This window comes from Microcaecilia unicolor, chromosome 8, assembly GCF_901765095.1.
Source record: "Microcaecilia unicolor chromosome 8, aMicUni1.1, whole genome shotgun sequence".
In the NCBI taxonomy this organism is placed as follows: Eukaryota; Metazoa; Chordata; class Amphibia; order Gymnophiona; family Siphonopidae; genus Microcaecilia; species Microcaecilia unicolor.
This window is the reverse complement of record NC_044038.1, coordinates 115588238-115607656: the sequence shown is the minus strand read 5'-3', so window position 1 is coordinate 115607656 and position 19419 is coordinate 115588238. Positions and strand designations below refer to the sequence as shown.

Below are 19419 nucleotides of genomic sequence, written 5' to 3'. Positions count from 1 at the left end.
TGAATATTCACATAGCAAGCAGCATGAGCCAACAGATTTATTTTCCACTGAACATAATTAACTTTGTATGAACTTGGTTGGTAATAGTGTGCTGAACTGGACATTGTTGGCACATTTAGACTGATTCTAGACAGTTCTGTACGAAGGAAACCCTTCCTCATTAATCAAAACCTTCTCTGTGAAAATGTAATGCTAATAAAAAAGGCAAGTGCATTTTTATAATATACCACTGCATTTCACAAAGCAAAAGGAGCAAGTTCCCATGTGCCATCTTTTTTTTTTTTCTTTTGATGTAGGCACAGGAAAAAAAAAAAAAGATTTTAAATGCTCCCAGGTTTCAATCTAATTCATTTTTAATGTGGGATAAAATGCTATAAATAAGTAAATAAATAGATAGATAGAAACTCTGAATGTTGAACACCTAATTCTCATAAGCTGATGTCTGTTTAGTGGCCCTTTACCAGGAGAAAAAAAAAATCTCTGCACGAATATAATACTAGGATGCCCCTTTAACCAGCCCCTCCAAATGACACAGATATTACCTTGATTTTTTTTTTCTTTTTTTACACAACATCCTCCCATAAGTACATAACTACATAAGTATTGCCATACTGGGAAAGACCAAAGGTCCATCAAGCCCAGCATTCTGTTTCCAACCGTGGCCAATCCAGGTCACAAATACCTGGCAAGATCCCAAAAAAGTACAAAACATTTTATACTGCTTATCCCAGAAATAGTGGATTTTCCCAAGTCCATTTAATAATGGTCTATGGACTTTTCCTTTAGGAAGCCATCCAAACCTATTTACTACATTGTAGCTTCAACGCATGCCCCCTACTCCTAGTATTTTTGGAAAGCGTGAACAGACACTTCACATCTACCCGTTCCACTCCACTCATTATTTTATAGACCTCTATCATATCTCCCCTCAGCCACCTTTTCTCCAAGCTGAAGAGCCCTAGCCGCTTTAGCCTTTCCTCATAGGGAAGTCGTCCCATCCCCTTTATCATTTTTGTCAACCTTCTCTGCACTTTTTCTAATGCCACTATATCATTTTTGAGATACGGCGACCAGAATTAAACACAATATTCGAGGTGCGGTTGCACCATGGTGTGATACAAAGACATTATAACATCCTCATTTTTGTTTTCCATTCCTTTCCTAATAATACCTAACATTCTATTTGCTTTCTTAGCCACAGCAGCACACTGAGCAGAAGCTTTCAATGTATCATCAACGACGACACCTAGATCCCTTTCCTGGTCTGTGACTCCTAACGTGGAACTTTGCATGATGTAGCTATAACTTCTTTCCCACATGCATCACTTTGCACTTGTTCACATTAAACGTCATCTGCCATTTAGATGCCCAGTCTCCCAGTCTCGTAAGGTCCTCTTGTAATATTTCACAATCATCCTGTGATTTAACAACTTTGAATAACTTTGTGTCATCAGCAAATTTAATGACCTCACTAGTTATTCCGATCTCTAGGTCATTTATAAATATGTTAAAAGCAGCGGTCCCAGCACAGACCCCTGGAGAACCCCACTAACTACCCTTCTCCATTGAGAATACTAACCATTTTAACCCTACTCTCTGTTTTCTATCTTTTAACCAGTTTTTAATCCACAATAGAACACTACCTCCTATCCCATGACTCTCCAATTTCCTCTGGCGTCTTTCATGAGGTACTTTGTCAAATGCCTTCTGAAAATCCAGATACACAATATCAACCGGCTCATATTTATCCACGTTTGTTCACCCCTTCAAAGATTGGTGAGGCAGGATTTCCCTTCACTAAATCCATGTTGACTTTGTCTCATTAATCCATGCTTTTGAATATGCTCTGTAATTTTGTTCTTTATAATAGTCTCTACCATTTTGCCCGGCACAGACGTCAGACTCACCGGTCTATAATTTCCTGGATCTCTTCTGGAACCTTTTTTTAAAAATCGGCGTTACATTGGCCAGCCTCCAGTCTTCCGGTACCACGCTCGATTTTAAGGATAAATTAGATATTACTAATAGCTCCGCAAGCTCATTTTTCAGTTCTGTCAGTACTCTGGGATGAATACCATCCGGGGGAGAAGAACCACCACAAGAGTGGAGGTACACTAAAATCCTACGCAAAAGAATACACAAAAAAAAAAAAAGAGTAGGAAAGGTAGGCTCTTCCAAAATACCGGAGAAGACGTATGTAGACACTCAAATCTTTATTCAATTGGAAGCACTGACAAACTCGACTCTGACTCACAGTCGAGTTTGTCAGTGCTTCCAATTGAATAAAGATTTGAGTGTCTACATACGTCGTCTCTGGTGTTTTGGAAGGGCCTACCTTTCCTACTCTTTTTTTTTTTTTTTTTAATGAATACCATCCGGTCCAGGAGATTTGCTATTCTTCAGTTTGTAGAACTGCCCCATTACATCCTCCAGGTTTACAGAGAATTCATTGTTTCTCTGATTCGTCAGCCTTGAATACCATTTCTGGCACTGGTATCCCAGCCAAATCTTCCTCGGTGAAGACCGAAGCAAAGAATTCATTTAATCTCTCCACTACGGCTTTGTCTTTCCTGATCGCCCCTTTTACTCGGTCATCTAGCAGTCCACCAATTCTTTTGCCGGCTTCCTGCTTTTAATATACCCTAAAAAAAAAACTTTAGTATGTGTTATTTGCCTCCAATGCAATCTTTTTTTCGAAGTCCCTCTTAGCCTTCCTTATCAGCGCTTTGCATTTGACTTCACATTCCTTATGCTGTTTCTTATTATTTTCAGTCGGTTCCTTCTTCCATTTTCTGAAGGATTTTCTTTTAGCTCTAATAGCTTCCTTCACCTCACTTTTTAACCACACCGGCTGTCGTTTGGTCTTCCGTCCTCCTTTTTTAATACACTGAATATATTTGGCCTGGGCTTCCAGGATGGTGTTTTTTTTGACCCTTGCAACTGCTCCTCTAAGGTGTGTTTTTTTTTTTTTTTTTTTTTTACCGTTCTCATTTTATCAGTCTCCTTTTTTTTTAAAAGTTAAACGCTAACATATTTGATTTCCTATGTATACTTACTTCAAAGCTAATATCAATTCCGATCATATTATGATCACTGTTATCGAGCGGCCCCAGCACCATTACCTCCCATACCAGATCATGCGCTCCCCATCCCTTTAAGCAGCCCCTCCAAATTACACAGATTTTATCTTGATTTTTAACAGTATCCTCCTTTCCCTATCCCTTTAACCAGCCCCTTGAAATGACACAGATATTAGGTTGATTTTTTTTTCCAGTACCCTATCATCAACTTCCCTCCTACCCCACCTATCCCAGACTTCCTTCCCACTCCCCCCGAGCCGCATACGTCTCTCACTGCCACATCTTCTTTAAAATGGCTGCCGACACATCCAACGGTGGCCTCGCAAGACTTCAGCCAAACTCTCACAAGGCCGCCACTGGAAGTCCCGGCAACCATCTTTAAAGAGTGATGCGGCAACAAGGGGGTCAGCGTCAGCAGTGGCAGGGAACACTGGGGATCTTTCCTGCACTGAAAAATCCGCTAGACCACTAGGGCAGCTTCTGGTAATTGGAGGGGGTCACTTTGTGGCTCGGAGGATGGGAAGCAAGGTGTCAGATCGCGGCAATGGCGGGGAGCAGGAGGGAGCGCCACAGGGCTCCTGGAGGTGCAAGGCACTGTACGACTGCACCTGTCGCCCCCTGCCTAAGACCGGCCCTGCCTTTCTTGGTCGGTGACTCCTAACGTGGAACTTTGCATTACATAGCTATAGTTCGGGTTCCTCTTTCCCACATGCATCACTTTACACTTGCTCACATTAAACGTCATCTGCCATTGCCTCACTAGTTACTCCCATCTCTAGATCATTTCTAAATATGTTAAAAGCAGCAGTCCCAGCACAGACCCCTGGGAAACCCCACTATCTACCTTTCTCCATTGAGATTACTGACCATTTAACCCTACTCTCTGTTTTCTATCTTTCAACCAATTTTTAATCCGGAATAGAACATTACCTCCTATCACATGACTCTCCAATTTCTTCTGGAGTCTTTCATGAGATACTTTGTCAAATGCCTTTTGAAAATCCAGATACACAATATCAACTGGCTCACCTTTATCCACATGTTTTGTTCACCCCTTCAAAGAAAGGGCACCAATGTCAGGCTCACCTGTGTATCATTTTCCGGATCTCCTCTGGAACCTTTTTTAAATATTGGCGTTACATTGGCCACCCTCCAATCTTCCAGTTTCATTCTTGATTTTAAACATAAATTACATATTACTATCAATAGTTCCGCCAGTTCATTTTTCAATTCTGTCAGTATTTTGGGATGAATACCATCCGGTCCAGGAGATTTGCTACTCTTCAGTTTGTCAAATTGCCCCATTACATCCTCCAGGTTTATAGAGTTTCTCAGACTCATCAGCTTTGAATACCATTTCTGGCACCGGTATCTCTCCCAAATCTTCCTCGGTGAAGACCTAAACAAAGAATTATTTTAATCTGTTCGCTACGGCTTTGTCTTCCCTGATTGCCCCTTTTACCTCTCGGTCATCTAGCGATCCAACTGATTCTTTTGCTGACTTCTTGCTTTTAATATAAATAAAAAATGTTTACTATGTGTTTTTATTTATTTATTTTGTGCATTTTTACCCCACGTTTTCCCACATAAGCAGGCGCAATGTCGCTTACATTAAGTCAAGAGGATACAGTTCAATACAGAAACAGAATGTGACAGGAGGGGAAGGTACATGGGATGACAGGGGTGAAGAGCCAACAAAAGATAGAGGTTAAACAGAGGAGTAGCCAGGGGGATAAGCCTTGGCGAATAAGAAGGTTTTTAAGGCCTTCTTGAACTGATGATGGTCGACGAGCTCCTTAAGCTGTCGTGGCAGAACATTCCAGGATTGTGGACTGATGTAGGGGAAGGACGAAGCATAAAGAGTCTTGTATTTTCCATGCCTGCCGGTGGGTTAATGAAGATTGAGGTAGGTCCTTGCAGATCTCAGGGCATTTCTAGAGGGCAGATCGATTAGAGTAAGCATGTATTCAGGGGCTTCACCATAAATTATCTTGTGTGTAAGCGAACAGATTTTAAATGTAATACGGTCTTTGACAGGGAGCCAGTGCAGTTGAATACGGAGTGGCTGAGCAGGAGCAAAGCGAGATTTCCCCAGGATAAGTCTTGCAGCTGTGTTTTGAGCCGTCTGAAGCCGTTTCAGAATATAGCACATCTTTTTTTCAAAGTCCCTCTTTGCCTTCCTTATCAGCGCTTTGCATTTGACGTGACATTTGTTATGCTGTTTCTTATTATGTTCGGTCGGTTCCTTCTTCCGTTTTCTGAAGGATTTTCTTTTAGCTTTAATAGCTTCCTTCACCTAACCTTTTAACCATGCCGGCTATCGTGTGGTCTTCCTCCCTCCTTTTTTAATAAAAGGAATATATTTGGCCTGGGCTTTCAGGATGGTAAGTATCGAGTTGAAATAAAGACACTGTGTGAGGTGGCGCACGGTTAGATTTTAAGTGAGGGTGTCCAGGAGCTCAGCTCAGCGATGTCTGCTATCTACCTCCGCATCACATGATCCAGTTTTAAGCCTGTGATAATTGTTTTGATATTTTTCGAAGTAGCAAAAACCATCAGTTTGAATAAACACACAAACAGACCTTCAAGATTTCCAAGAAGACCAATCAAAAAATCAAAAATTAAACCTTAAAAACTCCCAGTGAGGAATTTCATTAAGAATAATAGCGTCACACAGTAATACTCGCTCAACTGATAATGGAGTAGGTTATTATCATCAGTTTCTATTATTACTAATGGGGGGGGGGGGAAGGGACCAATGTCAAAAACTCCCTATACCGGAGAAAAAGAATTGGTTCAAAAAAACGAACCCCACGTCTTACCAATTAAATAGAAACCATGAAGGAATGTAATGTGGAAAAAAAAACAACTCACAATCATGTTCAGAAATGCAGAACTGCAAAAAAGTGGCAGAACCAGCAGGCAAGTATCAATACCACAGATCTCAAAAAAACAGCAGAGCAAACAGTCTGTAGACAAATACTTATCAGAGTCCATGATTCCTTCTAATTCCCTCCATTAGAGTCTTTATATAGGAAAGTCCATTGCTCCCACAATATTCAGTCACTGATCCGTGGACAACAGTGCACTGCTCAAACCACTGCTCTTCAGCAAGAGTATCTTGTTTCACTGGAGCTTGCTGCTTCAGGAAGAGTCCAACAAATGAGCTACATGATCACTATCACTAATTCCAAGATGGCTGTGGAACTAAAAAGACGCCAACTTATGTATCCACCAAGCGGATTACCCACCTGATTTAAAGAGCCCCCACTTCAAAAAAAACACATTCCATTCAACGTTCTTATTCATACCATTAGGCTCAATAGTATTCAGCCAGAAAACAAACCTTTTCCAGAAAAGGGAAGGTGGTAGAACTAGAGGACATGAATTGAGATTGAAGTGGGAGGGGTCTGACTCAGAATAATGTCAGGAGATATTTTATCACTCAGAGAGTGGTAGATTCTTGGAATGCTCTTCCACGGCAGGTGTTAGAAATGAAAATCATAACAGAATTCAAAAATGAATGGGATAAACGCATAAGAATCCTGTTTAGACGGAATAGATTCAAAAAAGCTTAGCAGAAACTAGGTGGCAACACTGGTAATTGGGATGTAAAGCCAGTGCTAGGCAGACCTTTATAGTCTGTGCCCTGATCGTGGCCTGCATGGATATGGATGGGATGGACTTCAATAACATCTTCAGAAGTTTTAGAACAAGGACAGTGCTTGGCTGACTTCTGTGGTCTATGCCCTGAAAATAGCATGAACAAATCAAGTTCTATTCGAGCAGACTAGATGGACCGTACAGGTCTTTATCTGCCGTTATCTACTATGTTACTGTGTTATCATATTGGCTTCGAGCCTATCCAAAATATATCCATATAGGTGAATTTCACTGAGATAGCCACATAAATAAATTACTGTAATGCTCTTTTTTGTTTCTTTCGAAACACCAGATAAGTAGGTTCCACACGTTTCCATGATGGTAACGGATTCAATAAGGCAGTTATAGAGAGTGAATATCATATATTAAACATTTGTAAATACCAAACGCCCCTAGAATAGGAGGGCTGGAAAATCAGCGAAAAATGTAAACGAGAAGAATATCCGTACAAAGTTGTATTCAACAGCCCAGTAGAAGCGCAGAAACATGTACAGCATAGCACTAGTAGTGGTGAGAATGGTGTGTTAAAATCACAGATAGCAGCATGATTAACCAAACATTGCCTTTACGTTCATATGCATAATTTTAAAAGGTTGTATGTGTGACAGGTATACTTGAATACATGTAATAGCTTAACACCTTTCCAACCAATGGATTCCGAAATGTGGTGTCCCCCAAGGTTCCCTCTCTCTCTCTCTCTCTCTCTCTCCTATCTTGTTTAACGTCTTCGTGTCTTCCCTCAGCTCAATACACATGGGACTAGGAGAGCTACTGCTATCAAACACTGATGACATCACGTTCCTTCTACTGCTGACATCTTCACACCAAGATCCAATCCAATCAGTAACAACCGGGATGAACACCATGTCCTGGGCCTTGGCAAACAAACTGAAACTGAATGCGCAAAAGACCAAGATCTTTTGGTTCCGAAATCAAGGAGTCGAGGCCCCAGCGTCAATAACGCTATCCAACAACAGAAACTTCCCAGTTGAGTCAGAAGCTAGAGTGTCCTTCTAAACTCCTCCCTATAATTCTCATCCCATATCAACCAATTATTGAGGAAAACAATGTTTAAAATGAGACAACTACACCTAATCTGATCATTCTTTGATCAGAAAGCCTTTGCGCTATTGGTCCAAATGCTGATCCTACCACATCTGGACAACTGTAATGTATGATCCAATGTTTAAAAAAAAATCTACAAATCATACAGAACACAGCAGCGAGATTAATTTTCAAATTAAACAGATAAATTAGCTTCAAACCATATCTTACTAAACTGCATTGGTTGCCCATAGCTGAAAGAATTAAGTTCAAAGCCGCCTGTCTAGTCTTTCAGATTCTGCAAGGTGCTACCTCTGAACTGCTAATCAATATCTTACCTGTTTGCATCGTTCACTCAAACAGACTAAAAGAACAACTGATCTTAGCCCCATTGTTCTACAAGGGAATCTGATTTCAGAAGGTCTTTAACTCGCTTTTCCCGGTATCAGGAATCTCATTATGGAACTCACTTCCTCTGGCTATGAGACTAGAGACAAACTACCTCAGTTTCCGGAAGAGGCTAAATAATTACCTCTTCCCAAAGTCTCCTACATAACAGTCACTACTCCTCAGTCTCCTGACGAACTAAACAACTACTACATGAAACAACTACTCCTTCACACCTGATAGTGTTATAGCATTGGTTAGATAACATTGAATGTAACCAACAAGATTGTATTCACCTAATATCCCACTAATAATATTGTACTACCAAATATAATCAGCAAGACTGTATTCACCCAAAGTCCTACTTATAGTGGAGGAGTGGCCTAGTGGTTAGGGTGGTGGACTTTGGTCCTGGGGAACTGAGGAACTGAGTTCGATTCCCACTTCAGGCACAGGCAGCTCCTTGTGACTCTGGGCAAGTCACTTAACCCTCCATTGCCCCAGGTACAAATAAGTACCTATATACAATATGTAAGCCGCATTGAGCCTGCCATGAGTGGGAGCGCGCGTGGTACAAATGTAACAAAAAAAAAAATAATAATAATAATATTGTACCAACTTCTACATAAGTATTGCCATACTAGGACAGACCAAAGGTCCATCAAGCCCAGCATCCAGTCTCCAACAGTGGCCAATCCAGGTCACAAATACCTGGCAAGATCCCAAAAAAGTACAAAACATTTTATACTGCTTATCCCAGAAATAGTGGCTTTTCCCCAAGTCCAATTTAATAATGGCCTATGGACTTTTAAACTCTGCTAAGCTAACCGCCTTTACCACATTCTCTGGCAACGAATTCAATAACACATTGAGTGAAGAAAACTTTTCTCCGATTCGTTTTAAATGTACTTCATTGTAGCTTCATCGCATGCCCCCTAGTCCTAGTATTTTTGGAAAGCGTGAACAGATGCTTCACATCTATCTGTTCCACTCCGCTCATTATTTTATAGACCTCTATCATATCTCCCCTCAGCCGCCTTTTCTCCAAGCTGAAGAGCCCTAGCCACTTTAGCCTTTCCTCATAAAGAAGTCGTCCCATCCCCTTTATCATTTTCGTCGCCCTTCTCTGTACCTTTTCTAATTCCACTATATCTTTTTTGAGATGCGGTGACCAGAATTGAATGCAATATTCAGGGTGCGGTCGGACCATGGAGCAATACAAAGGCATTTTACGGTCCTCATATTGGCTTTCCATTCCTTTCCTAATAATACCTAACATTCTATTTGCTTTCTTAGCTGCAGCAGCCCACTGAGCAGAAGCTTTCAATGTATCATCAACGACCCACAGTAGATGTAAACCACACTGAACCATAAACAGGGGATATTAGCAGTATAAAAGACCTGATTTGAATTAAATTAGTGAACAGAAAAAAAGAGAATACTCAAATTGGCACATACCTAGAGGGGAGTTTTAACACAAACTTTCTTCTAATGCCAAATTCAATCCTTAACCTGAAGGATTAAACATAAAATACTTTTAGAAGATTAAAAATAACAAGCTATTGTGGTGAGACAGCAGTACAAAAGCAGTTTGAACCCATTTGTTACTCAGATGTAGCACTTATCACATAGAGCACTGCTAGCAAGTCAGCAGAGTTTGCCATATCATTCACCAAACTAACTTTATTGCAAACAGACAGGGGTCAAAAGTTCTTATGCACGCAATCCAAAAAACATGATGAAATGCTTCAAAAAACAAAAACAGTTTGATTCAACAATTGTGGCAGAGTAACTAGTGAGGTAATTAAATTTGCTGATGATACAAAGTTATTCAAAGTCGTTAAATCGTGGGAGGATTGTGAAAAATTACAAGAGGACCTTACGAGACTGGGAGACTGGGCGTCTAAATGGCAGATGACGTTTAATGTGAGCAAGTGTAAAGTGATGCATGTGGGAAAGAGGAACCCGAATTACAGCTAACATCATGCAAGGTTCCACGTTAGGAGTCATGGACCAAGAAAGGGATTTAGGCGTTCTCGTTGATGACACGTTGAAACCTTCTGCTCAGTGTGCTGCTGCGGCTAAGAAAGCAAATAGAATGTTAGGTATTATTAGGAAAGAAATGGAAAACAAGAGTGAGAATGTTATACTGCTTTTGGATTGCTCCATAGTGCGACAGCACCTCGAATATTGTGTTCAATTCTGGTCACCGCATCTCAAAAAGATATAGTGGAATTAGAAAAGGTGCAGTGAAGGGCGAAGAAAATGATAAAGGGGATGGGATGACTTCCCCATGAGGAAAGGCTAAAGCGGCTAGGGCTCTTCAGCTTGGAGAAAAGGCGGCTGAGGGGAGATATGATAGAGGTCTATAAATAATGAGTGGAGTTGAACGGGTAGATGTGAAGCGTCTGTTTACGCTTTCCAAAAATACTAGGACTAGGGGGCATGCGTTGAAACTACAATGTAGTAAATTTAAAATGAATCGGAGAAATTTTTTCTTCACTCAACGTGTAATTAAACTTTGGAATTCGTTGCCAGAGAATGTGATAAAGGTGATTAGCTTAGCGGAGCTTTAAAAAGGTTTGGATGGCTTCCTAAAGGAGAAGTCCATAGACCATTGTTAAATGGACTAGGGGAAAATCCACTATTTCTGGGATAAGCAGTATAAAATGTTTTGTACTTTGCGTCTGTTTACGCTTTCCAAAAATACTAGGACTAGGGGGCATGCGTTGAAACTACAATGTAGTAAATTTAAAATGAATCGGAGAAATTTTTTCTTCACTCAACGTGTAATTAAACTTTGGAATTCGTTGCCAGAGAATGTGATAAAGGTGATTAGCTTAGCGGAGCTTTAAAAAGGTTTGGATGGCTTCCTAAAGGAGAAGTCCATAGACCATTGTTAAATGGACTAGGGGAAAATCCACTATTTCTGGGATAAGCAGTATAAAATGTTTTGTACTTTTTTGGAATCCTGCCCCAGGTATTTGTGACCTGGATTGGCCACTGTTGGAAACAGGATGCTGGGCTTGATGGACCTTTGATCTTTCCCAGTATGGCAATACTTATGTACAGAATAGCATTACAAAAACAGGTTTGAACCCAGAGCCAGATGCACTAAAGTCGTCGTTAGAGCTGTTCCCTACCGAATTCCATAGCGAATCGGTAGGGAACGGCAATGCATAAAAAAAAAAAGGGAATGCAAATGAGCTGCTCGTTGCAGCTCACTTGCATTCTCTAATCCCTCGTAAAACGGTCGGAGAATCGACCGGTAGAGCATGTGCAGAGCAGCCAAGCGTTATGCTGGCTGCTCTGCGCATGCCAAGGACGTAAAAAATAAAACAAACAAAAAAAGACGTGCGTATGGACGTCCATATGGACGTCCTTTATAGTCAGCGTTGGCCCCCCCCCCCCCCCCCCGGCCCGAGGTTGCCGCCGCACCCCCCTCCCCCTTGCATTGAAAGAGCTTTCCGCAGCCCCCCCCCCCCCCCCAACTTATGTCAGACGAGGGCAGGCCAAGGAGGAAAGAAGGGAAGTCCCGAAGCCAAGCGATCAGCTGTTGCCTGCTGCGACTGGTGCAGCGCCTTCACACGGGGGTGAGAGGCGCTGTGAGGGCCCGGTGGCAGACGGAGGTGGAGGGGGGAGCGGCAGCGGAGATGACCTTAGGGGGGTGCAGAGGATGGCAGGGAAGCTGTCATTTCAAGAGAGGGGGAGGCGGTGGCCTCAGGGTGGGGCGGGGCTGCGAAAAGCTCTTTCAGGGGAGGGGAAGCGGCAGCGGTGACCTCAGGCGGGGGGGGGGGGGGGGGCGTCGGAAGGGAAAAAGAAAGCAGTGCTCATCAGGGACATTTTTTTTTTCCTTTCCCACAGCAGCCCCTGCCTAACGAGAGATGCAGACCTCATGTTAGGGTTTCCACAGTAAGGGGAATCGGTAAACATTAGTGCATATCATTATAATAGCTTTGCAATGGTACTGCAGCTCATTATAATGATTTGCATTCCGTTTGCGTTAGCTGCTACCGTGATCAGTAAATGGCGTTTGGTGCATGCTAGGGTTTACTACTTGCTCGTTATTGGCTCGTTAAAGGCTCGTTAAGTTTAGTGCATTTGGGCCTCAGTTGTTAAAAATATTGCCATATCCTGCTATATGTAGGGTAGAGAGTGCCCCTTTTTGGTGTTTTGCTCACTTATCATTGCAGGTGCAGTGGTTGATGGGGAATGGGTGTGTTACAGAAGGGGCCTTCTGCTGCTTGGGCAGATGCTTACTGGATTTTTCCAGGGAGCACCCCAGCTTATATCAGTGATATCACTAGTAGAATTCAGTTGTCTCTACCTTCTCCTGCTTGATAACAAACTGATTGTGCAGAACAGTGTTGCTGACTAAACGAAAGAAAATTATCAGGTAAGACATAACTTTTCTTCGAGAGGTGGTGGAGATGAAAACGGTAACAGAAATCAAAATGCATGGGATAAGCACAAAGGAATCCTGTTTAGAAGGAAAGGATCCACAGAATCTTAACAGAAATCAGGCGCAACACTGGTAACTGGGAAGCAAAGACAGTGCTGGGCAGATTTATATGGTTTGTGCCCTGATTGTGACTGAATAGATATGGATGAGCTGGAGTGTAACTGTTAAAGGGCTTCAACATTAACTTCAGAAATTATAGTACAGGAACAGTGCTGGGCAGACTTCTATGGTCTGTACCCTGGAAATGGCAAGGACAGATCAAGACAGATATACATATGAAGTATCACCAGGGCCAGTCTTAGCAAGTGCGGGGCCCTATGCAGACCAACCTGATGGGGCCCCACCCTAGCCCCGTCCCCACCCTAGCTCCAGGGCCGGCCACCCCTCCCTCTGAGCTCCAGGGCGACCACCCCTCCCTCCGAGCTCCCGGGCTGGGCTCCCCAGCTCCCTCCCTCCCTCCCAGCTCCAAGGCCTCCCGGCCTCCCACCCAGCTCCAAGGCCGGTCTCTCTCTCTCTCTCCCACCCACCCACCAGCTCCAAGGTCCCCCTCCCTCTCTCTCTCCCTCCCACCCACCAGCTCCAAGGCCCTCCACCCAGCTCCAAGGCCACCCTCCCTCTGAATTTTAAAAGTTACCTCGACGTCGGAGCGGCCGGCAGGTACTAGCAGCAGCAGTGAAAAGCGTGCGAGCTGCTGGGCGGCGCTTCGGGAGTCTTCCTTTCCCTTGTTCAGCTCTGGTCCCGCCCTCGAGGCAGCTCGGCGGAACCAGAGCTGAACGAGGGAAAGGAAGACTCCGAAGCGCCGCCCAGCAGCTCGCACGCTTTTCACTGCTGCTGCTAGTACCCGCCAGCCGCTCCGACGTTGACGATGAGGTAACTTAAAATTCAGAGGGCGGGGGGACTGGAGCTTGGGCGGTCGTGGCAGGGCGACTTCAGGCGCGCAGCGCGGGGCCCCATTGAGCGCGAGGCCCTATGCGGTCGCCTCGCCCTAAGACCGGCCCTGAGTATCACATACCATGTGTAATGAGTTTATCATGTTGGGCAGACCGGATGGACCACACAGGTCTTTATCTGCCGTCATAGACTGTTACTATGTAAGTACGGACAAAAATTTTAAATTGAAGTCTGAGTCAAAATGTTTTGATATGCAGGGGCATTTTATTTAATATCTTCTAATCTTATAGCCTACCTTTTCAGTCCTATAGAACCACCCAGACCAGCTTATTAAATAAAAGACAGACCTTCAGAAGCTGTAGCAGTTTACTCCTTAATTGCTAGCTATGAACAAATCCTTGTAAGGGTATGGGAAATGGGATTTGAAATACCACCTTTCTGTGTTACAGTCAAATTGGTTTACTTTTGTTATATGCAGGTACTTTCTCTATCCCTAGTGGGCTGACAATCTAGAATGTTTTAACTCCGGAAAAAAGTGTTCCATATTATATAATTAATACACTATTAATTTTTTTTGAAAAAAATTGTTGATAGATGTGTTGTGGAATGCCTATTTATGCTGCTGCTTCTTTTTTCCCCTATTTTAGAATCCTGGCTTTGATTTCAGTGGGGCAGAAATTTCTGGAAACTACAGCAAAGGGGGACCAGATTTCTCCAGTCAAGTGAAATAAGATTTCAGTTTGATGGTGTATTTTGCCAAAATGTCAGTGTCAATGAATAAGATGTACACAAAAGGTTCAAGTAGTGCAAATCTATGAGCTACAGCCTCTGGAAGACTTTTTAACTGTACTGTCCAGATTTGAAAGGAAATCTAAAATAAGAATTTCAAGTTTGAGCAAAAGCAGGAACCACAGTTTTGAACAACTCTTTCAAATACTGCACTACAGCAAAGTGCCGTTTTTGTGAAATTGTCCAAAACATTTATCTTGAGGAAGCTTTCACATGCATGGAAGACAGGTCTGTGATGTCTTTAGATTCCAATTTGTTAAAATAAAAACTACTTAGCAAACTGTTAATTTAGCAGTGACATAATGCTAAGTCTTCTGATAAAATGAATACTTTTAATGTGTAACCCTTGTTGACTAGTGAGCATCACAACAAGTTACTAAAAGTAGTTGATTGATTTATGAGGTCATGCCCAGACCGCAGGCACTCATCCACCACAATCCTTTCACCCAATAAGTCCATTCCAACCAATATTTACTTAATTTATATGAGTAAAAAAGGACAAAGTTGTATCTAGTCAACGAAATGTAACATCTAACATTTGAGTCTCTTATTAGATAGACCTATTGAACCCTCCCACTTTACAGCTGTCTTTCTAGCTTCCAATGAGGTGCTGATATGAAGTAAATAGTTCCAAAAGGAGGTTGCAGATCCCTTCCCTGATGGGACCACATTACTGAAGTTCTCTATCCTGATGCTTCTCTTGGAAAAAATTCCTTCTCTGAAGGTGGTGGTGTTGGTCTGGTCCCTGTTCCAAACCCCCTTGGGAATAGTAACGGAGAAGCTAGCCAGTTGCTGCACTGTTTTCTCATGCCCTTTCCCTTACGTACTGGCTGTTTAAAACAAGTTTTATATACCATATTACTGAATAAAATTAATTCAAAATGGTATACAGCATTAAATAGACAAATAGAAGTAAGGATTCAAGAACTCATTGTAAGAAATTCTCTCCCAAAACCCAGTCAACTAGATAATATAGTTCGTTTTAATATATTTGTGTTTTATATAAATTTATTAACAAAAAGTCTCAAAAGCAAATGACAAGATTTCAACAAATCAGGAAAAGGAGCATTTTAAAAGTTTTGTAGAAGATCGAAAAATTAACCTCCTGTCTCAGGGAGGTAGCTTATTCCACTTTTTTGGGCCTATAACACAAAGCTTGTGAATGTTTGCTTGCTGTCCTAAAACTGTGTAACCCAGAAACCAAATCTAAATTCCTTGCTGGGATCACATAGATCAGCTAGATACATAAGACTGCAACCCATCTTTTAAATACCCTGGCTTATAAGCTTGGCGGACATTTAAAATCACAAGCTCCCCTTACATCAATGATGCAGTGTCCAGGGAGCAGGAGCCAAAGACAAAGCTGGTACCATGAGCTTAGTCCATCAAATTTCCATCCACAAGGATGTTTCCTTCTACCATTGTTAGACAGCAGGGTCACCCCTGGTTCTGGAAACTGCAAGAACTTTCTTGGTCAAAAGTTTACACACCACTTACTAGTTTCTAAAAGGCAGAACCTGTATGCCCTCTCCGTATGTATTCCATAAGTTCTGTGTTCAGTCCATTTCATATTTAACCAAAGACTAGTTCTCTGTGTACAAGGAGGATAAGGTAGCCACACATAGTTGTCATTGCTTGATGGCACTGGATCAAACATGTTCCCTAGTGCCCAGAAAAGTCTAGAAGACTGAGAGCACGTCTGAACATGCTCACCTAGTGCTAACTACCATCGATGCACCTTTGTGCCCATCTCTCATCCACTTCCAAGCTTCAGATGGATTCTGCTCCTTTTATCATGTCAGATAAAACAAAACCCAAGGATAAGTTTAAATCGAAAGATAAAACAAGGGAGACCACCTGACATACAGGCTTCAAAGTGTCTCTAATGTAGGGGAAAACATAGCACTCTGACAGTCATCATTTATTTATTTATAGCATTTATACCCCACTTTTTCCCGCTCGATAGCAGGTTCAGTGCGGCTTACAAGGTATGGTACAAAGTATTACAGTGATAACACAGAGTATGGTACAAAGTATATGTGTGGGTGTGCTGCCTGGTACCTCAACACATCATCACATCCTACTCAAAATGCAGCCACATGTCCCTGTGGGCTTCTAAAAACAGAAGCCACATACTCACCAGTAAGCGACTCTGCTACCTTGGCCCTACCTCTCATCAGCACCAGACACAGCCTTTACTCACCACCATCTCTCTGGGGCTCCCCCTCCAACTGCTGGGACAAGACTTCCTGAGGACAGCACATGCAGTCGATTGCTGCACTCTCCCTCCAGATCTCAGTAGTTTTCGCCAGGCCCTCCACTCTTTAGTCCAGTTCTGTCCATCTCCTGTGCAGACAATCCACTATGCAGCACTTCACAACATGGAGGAAAGAAAACCTGTCAGGCTATGACTCAGCTTTTGATGTGTCTTTTGCCTCTGCTTCCAACTCCACTTCCTTCACACTTCCTGACAGCCTGCACAAACACGACAGTGCACAGCCATCACCACCTCTTTCTACTCCAACAAAAAAAGAGCCTGTACCTCCCTTACAGCGCAGACATTATCAACACTTGCACAGATCATCGTTCCAACAGGCCATGCACTATCTACATCTGCCCAGGAACAACTGTGTTCACTCCTCTGCCAACTCTCTTCTCCAAACTAAAGATCCCTAGCCGCTTTAGCCTTTTCTCATAGGGAAGTCGTCCCACCTTCTTTATCGCTTTTTGTCTCCCTTCCCTGTACCTTTTCTAATTCCACTGTATCTTTTTTTGAGATGCAGTAACCAGAACTGCACACAGTATTTGAAATGCGGTTGTACCATGGAGCAATACAAAGGCAATATAATCTTCTCAGTTTTGTTTTCCATTCGTTTCCTAATAATTCCTAACAGCTTTCTTAGCTGCCACTACAGAATTCCCCCCACACACACACACACCTTGGCCTCCTTCCTGTGTCTTGACTGCTTCTCCCTTGGTCTGTCATCTCCTGCTCCTGTCTGTCGGAACCCGGATGATTGTATTAACGTGATAACTCATCCAGGTCCTGGCATGTGCAGGAACAGAAGAGAGACAGATCCAGAAGCCAGCAGGCAGGAAGAAGCTTGCTGGCACCGCCCCCCCCCCCCCTCCCCTTAGAGGCGGGTCCCGGTGAATTTTGCACCCCTCCACGTTGGCAACCTTGGTTTCAATGTATCATCAACTAGGACACCTAGATTGTTTTCCTGGGTGGTGACTCCTAATGTAGAGCCTTGCATCACGTATCTATGATTTGGGCTGCTCGTCCCCACATGCATCACTTTGCACTTGCTCGCATTAAAAGTCATTTTTTTATCAGCCATTTGGATTTCCAGTCTCGTAAGGTCCTCTTATAATTTTTCACAATCCTCTTGCAATTTAACAACTTTGAATAACTTTGTGTCATCAGCAAATTTTAATTACCTCACAAGATATTCCCATTTCTCCGAGGACAAGCAGGCTGCTTGTTCTCGCTGATGGGTGACGTCCACGGCAGCCCCCTCCAATCGGAATCTTCACTAGCAAAGGCCTTTGCTAGCCCTCGCGCGCCGATGCGCATGCGCGGCCGTCTTCCCGCCCGAACTGGCTCGTGTTCGTCAGTCTTCTTTTCTCCGCGCTCGGGACGGTCATGTTTTGCCGCCGTTTCGTGCCCCTCAAGTTGACCTTGCGCGTCTTAGCGATTTTCGCTAAAAAAAAAAAAAAAAAAAAAGAAGGACCTTTACGGTCTTTACCCCTTTCCCGTGCTTCCAGCTTTTGCCCCGTGTAAGTTTCCTTTCGCTTTCGGAACCGGCCTTTTTGGCCTCGGTACAGGGTTTTTTCTCCCTTCTTTTTGGTGCCTTCCGTCATCATCGCGAATTTTGATTTCGCCGGCGTGATTTTTCCACCCATGTCATCAAAGTCTTCCAGCGGCTTCAAGAAGTGCACCCAGTGCGCCCGGGTAATCTTGCTCACTGATAGGCACGCGTCGTGTCTTCAGTGTCTCGGGGCTGGGCACCGCCCACAGGCCTGTAGTCTTTGCGCTCTTTTGAAAAAGCGGACTCAGGTAGCGAGATTGGCCCAGTGGAACGTGTTGTTCTCGGGCTCTTCGACAACGACAGCACAGGATGCACCGAGCGCATCGGCGTCTACAGCATCAAAGTCATCGACCTCGGATCCGACCTCCTGCATCGTCGGTACCGAGGCATCGAAAGGCTGCGTCGACGTCGGTGATACCGAGGCCTCCGCTGTTGCTGATGTCGTGGTGCTTCATCTGGAGTGCAGGTGAGGGCTGTCCATTCCCCTGCTGGTGGCGGTGAGCCTTCGGGTGGGTCTCCCCCTACTCTGAGGGCTTCTGTGATACAGCCCCCCCGAGATCGACCTTCTTCGGCCTCGGCCCCGAGGAAGCGACGGTTGGATTCTACGTCCTCGTTGGTATCGGGAAGCTCCGGTGACATGCTTCGCTTGAAGTCAAAGAAGCATCGTCACCAGTCTCCTTCCCGTTTCGGTACCGAGAGCTCTGGGTCGCCGAGGCAGTCGGCACCCAGTAGGTATCGGCACCGGGAGGACCGCTCACCCTCTGTTTAGGAGGTGTCGATGCGCTCCCCCTTGGACAGCCTGGAACAGCCTCCACGCCCGGAACAGACTCTGACCTCGACACCTGCATCGGCTTCCCAGTCTTTCTCCTCAGCCGCTCTGCACGAGAGTCTCCGGGCCGTTCTTCCAGAGATTCTGGGAGAGCTGTTGCGCCTTGTAATCTCCGACTGTTGGGTTCTTCAAATAGTCCGGCAAGGATATACCCTCAATTTGGCCTCGAAGCCTCCAAATTGCCCACCGGGAGCTCAGTCCTACAGCTTCCAGCACAAGCAGGTACTTGCAGAGGAACTCTCCGCCCTTCTCAGTGCCAATGCGGTCGAGCCCGTGCCATCCAGGCAAGAAAGGCTGGGATTCTATTCCATGTACTTCCTTGTGGAAAAGAAAACGGGGGGGATGCGTCCCATCCTAGACCTAAGGGCCCTGAACAAATATCTGGTCAAGGAAAAGTTCAGGATGCTTTCCCTGGGCACCCTTCTTCCCATGATTCAGGAAAAAGATTGGCTATGCTCTCTG

General features: G+C 43.8%; 1 protein-coding gene across 1 annotated transcript in view; it reads left to right on the top strand.

The window, feature by feature from the left end:
- The window catches only part of NUDCD2 (NudC domain containing 2), an 87498-nt gene extending 72855 nt beyond the window's left edge, over window positions 1-14643 (top strand). The window contains exon 4 of the mRNA XM_030213535.1: window positions 14175-14643. Coding sequence (XP_030069395.1) covers window positions 14175-14258 — 84 coding nt within the window. The 3' untranslated portion in view covers window positions 14259-14643. The remainder of the gene's footprint in view (window positions 1-14174) is intronic.
- Window positions 14644-19419: the final 4776 nt, after the last annotated feature.